A 7,004-nucleotide genomic window follows, 5' to 3' on the forward strand; every position below is an offset into this window, starting at 1 on the left:
AAAGTGTTGAAGATATGTCACAGGCCGACAAAACAGTATTGAAGGGATTTTCCCCAAGTCAAGAAAAGTTGACCCAGTTAAGCTCTGCGAATGTGTGTGTTTCGGGCAGGTGCCACTTGCCCGGTGGAATCCTCTAAAGACCACCAGGACCCTCAGGGGCTTTGGAGCTCTGGTCCAGGAGCTCATCATCTCCGCGCCCGCTGCCTTGAACTCACAGCTTCCGCGCTGGGAAGTGACGGGGCAGCCCCTCCCAGCAAAGGACTTCGTACTCCCTCAGGGTTAGAATCAACCTGAATCCCGGCTGGGCAGAGCGTCCCGGCGGCGCGAGCAGGACGGGCCGGGAGCCCTCGAGCGCGACCCGCCCGAGCACCCGCAGGGCTGAGGCGCACGGCCGCCCGCCGCAGGGGCGCGAACTTTTACACCTACTTTTTGTTTCGCTTCGGGTTCGGCGTGACGCTGGCACCGCCCAGGATCGGGACCCAGACACTGATTTTCCACCGCCGGGGGAAGTTGCCTCCCTCGCCCCATGTCTCGACCAGCTTTTCTGAGAACATAAATTCTCATCCTGGTTGCAAAAAGTGGTTCCCAGGAGGAGCACCACGCCAATCGCAACAATGACAACAAAGATAATAATAGGCGTCTAAATGAGTGGAGCTGCTCCGTCAGGCTCGACGAGAAGCAGCGGTAACTAACAGCATGCGGGGGCCGGAGTTAAGAAAGAAACCCGGGCGCGAGAAGGCTGAGCCGAGCAAGAGTGAGCTGTTCCTCGCAGCCTCTACCTTGCCCGGCGCTCAGGATGGCCGTCTGTCTGTCTATGACTGTCTAGATGGCCCTCTGGCTGCTCAGGCAAACTTTGACAAATCGCCTGGGACCGGGAGCGAATATCCCTGAGCCTCTCTCCCCCACCCCTCACGTCCCACGGGCCCCCCTCTTCAGAAATAAGCCCACCAACTCCAGGCCCCGCGCGCAAACTTACGTTTGATCTGCCGGGGTTTGCTCTGCTTTCGCCGGGACATCTCGGCGGCGGCCGCTGCCACAGGGGCTCCTGCGGTGCCCGCGGTCTGGGCTGCCGCTCCCTCGGCTCCTGCCGCCGCCGCTGCTGGCCAGGCTCGGGCCGCCGGCGGCCGGACTCCAGGTGCTCCGGTCGCGCGGGCGCTGGGCTCCGGGCTCCTCGGGGAGCCACGGGTCCGCGTTTGGAGAAGAGCAGGCAAATGGGAGGAAGAGACAAGGGGCAGAGAGAGTGTGACTGTGAGGACGGGAGGGGGAAATGGAGAGAGCAACGGGGAGGGGAGGGAAAGAGGGAGAAAAAGAGAGAATGGGAATGTACAAGCGAATGGACTGCGAGAGAGAAAAGGGAAAAGAGAGAAATAAAAGCAGGAAAAGAATGAAGAAAAGGAGGAAGCAGAGGGAGAACGGGCAGTGGGGAGAGGGGGAGAGAGGGGCGGAGGGCGCGAAGGAGGAGCGCGCTCACTCTCCCCTCGCCCCGGCGTGCGGGGCAGATGCTCCGGCTCCGCCGCCGCCGCTCCGGGCCGCGCAGCTCGCTCTCTGCTGCGGGAGGTGGCGAGGAGCGGGAGGGAGGGGCGCGCCGGGGCTGTGGGGAGGGGAGACTATTCCATCAGCGAAAGGAGGATTGGCTGCATCCAAAGCCAGTCCGGATGCAAACTAGGACTTCGGCCCCGACCGGGTGGGGTGCAGGGGAGCGCGGCGGAGGAGAGGCGGGAGGCGTGGGGAGGACTTGGAGGGGGGCCACCTTCTGCAGTTGTCACCGCGTCAGCTCTGGACAGCGGCCAGAGCACCCCTCCCCCCTTTCCAGGCAACTTCTTCCAACCGCCCCCTCGGACGGACCCCAACTCTCCTCTCTCCGGGTCTCACCCGTCCAGCGGGTCACAAAGAAATCTCAGTCTTTCCATAAACTTTGTGCTTCCAGTTATGCTGCCCCCTCCCCTGGCCCCCATCCCCATCCCCGCCCTTGCAGCTTCTTGGCAGGAAGGTTAGGCCACTGGCAAAGTTCTCGGGAGAGCCAGCTGATCACAAATGCCAACTGTGTGTCTTGGGGCGAGTTAAGTCCTCTCATCTGCCCAGGCTTTCAGGAGACCATTTCATTGCTCTCAAGGTTCCCTGAAGACTGCTGTGGACACGGACCATCCCCCACTTGGTGCTGAGAAGTGTCCTGAAAGGGCTTTTTCTTCACCTCGAGTTTCCATTTTAGATTGCAAAAGTTGCCAATTTGGAGACAGCAGATATTTTCTCAAAATAAAAAAGGAGGACGTTAGCTAGGTGATTAGCATTAGGTGGGAAACGAACAATTTTTAATAAAACTACTAACTTTTTTAGGAAGTCTGTGGAAGTTATGAAGTCGCACCCTGCACCATGGCCTTTCATTCTTTTAGTTCTTCTGCCACAGGGAAGCAGCAAGAGACTAAAAAAGATTTGATCTTGCCATAATTTCCGAAGCAGGTAAGACCCAGTAACTATTTCATGGTTCTTTAGCTTCTAAAGTTTTGTTTCATTCTTATTCAATTATGTATGTGTAGTATGTCAAAAACTGCAAGCCAACAGAACAAATTTTGAGATGATTTGCATAGTTATTATTTTGGCCAAGTTAAGCTGTGTGAGGTTAGCTTAGTTTCTAATAATTTAATATACACTGAGTATCAAATATATTCTCCCGGGTGGGCTGGACTGAGCTTCAGTACTAGTGGCAGTGGAACTGGCTGCTTTATGTAATCAGTACTTACTGATAAACTCCACTGCAGTTAGCATGTATCCCCCACATACTGCTGACTTTTCCCCCCAAGAGGTTGTGAAATCATCCATTCTGATATGAAATTGTGTCCCCCTTTGTTTGGTTGACTAGCATTAGTGTGAGCCCCACCAAACACAATACTCTAAAAGGGTCTGGGGGTCAGCACAGAGCCTGGGCTGATTGAGCATAATGCAGGCCACTTGGTGTGCAGGAGGCACTGTAATCAGTGTCATTTATAACCCCATCAGGACATCTTCTGGAAGGTGTAAAGAGTTGCCTTGTGAAAGGTATGGCTGAGAGAATCTTAATACAGAGCTGAAGACCAATTGTAAATTTTGTTACATTACCATTAGTACTATTACAGTCTGAGGTTGTAAGAATACATAGTCTTTTGCTAAGGAAAATGCACTAAATGACAAAGTCCCTACCCTGAAGAACCAACAAATTAAGGCCGTAAGTACCTTGAAAAGCAGGGTTATTTGTGTTTGTGTTGTTGAATGAATAAGCGGAGAAGTGCAGATTTTTACCTCCTTCATTTTCAATTCATTACAGCTAAATTGGTGTGCTTAGAATTGGATGTATTGTGCATTATGGTTTTTAAAGATCTTTTTACAGAACGGGCTGACTTTTTATATCACCCAAAAGGAATGCCTATTGGAATTAAAATATCATAACAGTTAGTGTTTCTTTTGGCATTTGAAATGGTTAAATATGCAAAGCAAAACAGAAACAAATAAATCTCAGCAAAATATTCAGTTTAAAAGCTGAAAGAAGGAAAAGTCAGGAAATTCAGGGCAAGATTGATAAAATAACCAGAAATAGATCTCAGTTTATCTAAATTTATTAGTATACATGTGTATTAATTACAGTCAATATGAATGAATTAAACTAAGGAATACTATTATGTGTTGTGTTTTTCAACATTTTTAATGAGAATGTTAATGACGTTTAAGGTTCAGTTTTTCTTTTTTCTAGTTTAACTCACTAAGATTATAAAATAAAAAGACAGCAAAAGCCTATAAGCAATTATCTATGTCCAAATGGATATAGCAGCCCCAAACCACAGCTTCATGACCATCAAATAATGATTATGAAAACCACAATTGAAAAAAGCATCAGGGAATGCTATTACAAAACCACAGCAACAAATGTGTCTGTGATACTGAAAACCACAACTCACAACTAATACTCTGTGTATCACAAATTGCTATTTAACTATAAATGTAAAAATGTATAAATAACATCACAGAATAATTTCTCATTTACTTAAAAATGAATTATTCATATTCTAGATTCACCAATTTAACGTCTACATGATAGTTTATTTAGAAAAGTTTCTTCTTTCAAAGATAAATCATTTTAAATTGCATATAAAATGTAAGTTACTTTAAAAGCAGAATAATGCAAGTTTTAACAACATTATCTCAAATGCTAAAAGAATTGATTTGAGATGGAGCTGAAATAAAGAAACATCTGCCTCAGTCTAGCTTTTTTCATAAAGTTCTTTGGGAGGAAAAAGAGATTTGAGTAGAAACTGTTTATGGAAAAAAGCTTGAAGTAGTCTATTGCAACTTAAATGAGAATATAATTGCATATATTCTTAAATATTCATTTTAGCACATCTGACAACATGAGATGCCAGTAGTAAAACTATCTTAATACGCAAGACAGGTATTTATTTACAAACGGATAAAACAATATTTCTTGCAAGTATATAAGATTGCCATATTTAGCAAATTAAAATACCAGAATGCCAAGTGAAATTTGAATTTCAGATAAACAACAAATAATTTTTAGTGTAAGTATGTCCCATGCAACATTTGAGACATACTTACACTAAAAAAAATTATTGTTTTTCTGAAATTTATATTTGACTAGGCATCCTGTATTTTACCTGGCAACCCTATAAGTTTAGTATTTTGGCATTTTCACAAATTTATAGTTGTTTATAATATTGTCTATAGAAAAGGTGGAGAAACTCTAAAGTACTTCCTGCCAACATAGATATATTTAATTCTTGAAAATCGTATTATTTAGGGAAGGTAAGGTAGAAGGCATACATTTCTATACAAAAATTACTATTTTATTTGTCATAAACAGTACAGAAATGCACTTTCAGTGTAAATGAATTGCATTTATGTATGTCTTAGTCTTGGGTTGTTTTTTAAATGTGTTTTTTCCTCCAAAGGATGAACAAATTGATAAAACAACCTCCCAGGCCACATCTTATTAGGCAGCAAGCTGCCTGCTTTATTATGGGAGTAAACAATATCCAAAAGCTTCAGAAAGACTTAATTTTTGCCCTTGTATCCTCACTAGAAATTGAATACGGTTTATCTATCTTGATTTAAGATTGTGACACTGACTTGAACAAGAACGCAATATGAAAATAGTGCTTAGTATTTGTTTATCTTTATAATTTCAGCAGTTTAAAAATAAAAGTCAACCAATTCATCTAAATGGCATTCCTATTTTATAACTATGAAAAGAACTGTTTACTTGCAAAGGAGCGAAAGGCTTTGAAGATATTCAATCCGTCTAGATCAGGGGGTTTAACTTGGGCTTCATGTAGACTGTCGATTCCTTGAAGGAAATGTGTATGTACAAGTAGTTTTCTAAGGAGTGGGTCCATTGGATTCAAAAATATCCATGAAAAAAAAATTCTGTGATGCAATATGGGTTAAGAATCACTGTTTTCTTCACGTGTAATTTTTTTTGATATATTGGAAATCACAATCTGTATGATTTAAGATTTTACTCTTTGCAGTCATCCTTCATACCCAAGTTACTACTCTGATAGAAGACAGTCATAGGATGAACTCTCTTAAGAAACAACAACAAGCAGTTCTTTGTTGCTAGATCTGCAGAACATACCTCCAAATGCAAAGTAAATGTTAAAGAAGTAACCCCCAAAATTTTAGTAGACATCTGTTGATTTTGCTTCCTTAGCATCCGTTCTTTCTTCTTCCAGTAATAACGCCATGATATCTTTTGCAGAACTACTACACCTCACCTACTATTTCATCATGTGATGCAAATATGTTATTGTTAGGTGCCATCGAGTTGATTTCTACTCATAGCGACCCTGTGTGAAGAAGTAGAACTGCCCCATAGGGTTTCCTAAACTGTAATCTTTACAAGAGCAGATTGCCACATCTTTCTCCTGTGGAGCTGCTGGGTAGGTTCAAACTGCCAACCTTTTGGTTAGCAACTGATCGCTTAACCATTGAGCCACCAGGGCTCATATGGTACAAGTATAGTGTTCCCCATTCCCTGTCCAATTAGAATATTCCATGTGTCTGTTTACAGTGATTGTCTCAATGGCACAAATTGTTCTTACGAGTGTCAGGTCAGGGACTTTTTCCTAAAATCACTGAGGAAAAGGTGCTGTTTTTCTGCTGGGGTTGCTAAACTGAGAGAACGAAATCCTTAAATTGCTGGTGGCTATCCTTGTGTGAGAATCTGCTGAGAATGATGCCACCTCAGACTTGGTTTTGGTGTCATAGTTTGAGCCTTTGGATTCAACTATGCCGGACTTTTCAGATATGTTACCCAATAAAGTCCTTTCTTCGCTTAACCTGTCGTGAATTGCTTTTCTATTCCTGGCAATCAAAAAGAGTCCTAATAAAAAATGTATTCCTGGAAAACAGGACACCACTTGTATCAGATACTATTGAGGCCCTGCCCCATATTCACTTGGCTCACCTGGTGCTTTTGAAGCCATAGGGAGTTCCCAGCACCCTGACAGCTTCCCACACGGAGGACCTGCATCTCTCTTCTTCTCAGCCTGAGAGATTTCTCCCACACCGCGGGAGCTTACACTACATGAGGGTTCTCAGATACAACCCAGAGGGATGGGAGAGTTAAATTCTGGAGGAAATGCCCAACAAGAGAGATTGGAGTCAGTGAATAAATGCCTTACCCACTTAGTATCCAGGCGGCCATTTCTGAGGTATCTTTTCCCAATGAAAACTCACTGAATCCCCAGCAAGATCCCCAGCTGCCAACAGTGATAACCTGCTCAGTAAGGTACCCGTTATTGGTGTTTCTCTCTTTCCTCTCTCACTTCTCCCACTTTGCCTCCTGGCTTCACCTCCCTATAAACTTCCTGCACCCAAGACCTAGTTTCAGGGTCGGATTTGGGGGAATGCCACACTAAGTATTCCAGCATCAGTTTGTTTTGGATCCATCAATATTCTCTGTGTCTCTACATAAATAAATACATACATAGAGTCTTGGTCATATATATTTTACTGTT

At 44.0% G+C, this 7,004-nt stretch overlaps 1 protein-coding gene across 2 annotated transcripts in view; it reads right to left on the reverse strand.

Annotated features, from left to right (window-relative positions):
* Positions 1-1,029, reverse strand: part of ZFPM2 (zinc finger protein, FOG family member 2) — a 551,340-nt gene extending 550,311 nt beyond the window's left edge. The window contains exon 1 of one of the 2 annotated variants that reach the window (XM_004370701.1): positions 977-1,029. In XM_004370701.1, the coding sequence (XP_004370758.1) occupies positions 977-1,016 (40 nt within the window). In that variant the 5' untranslated portion in view covers positions 1,017-1,029. Of the gene's footprint in view, positions 1-215; positions 421-976 lie in introns of those variants that run through there. The other variant, XM_004370702.1, reaches the window with a different exon arrangement.
* Positions 1,030-7,004: the final 5,975 nt, after the last annotated feature.

Source organism: Trichechus manatus, unplaced genomic scaffold (assembly GCF_000243295.1).
Source record: "Trichechus manatus latirostris isolate Lorelei unplaced genomic scaffold, TriManLat1.0 scaffold00009, whole genome shotgun sequence".
Taxonomy (NCBI): domain Eukaryota; kingdom Metazoa; phylum Chordata; class Mammalia; order Sirenia; family Trichechidae; genus Trichechus; species Trichechus manatus.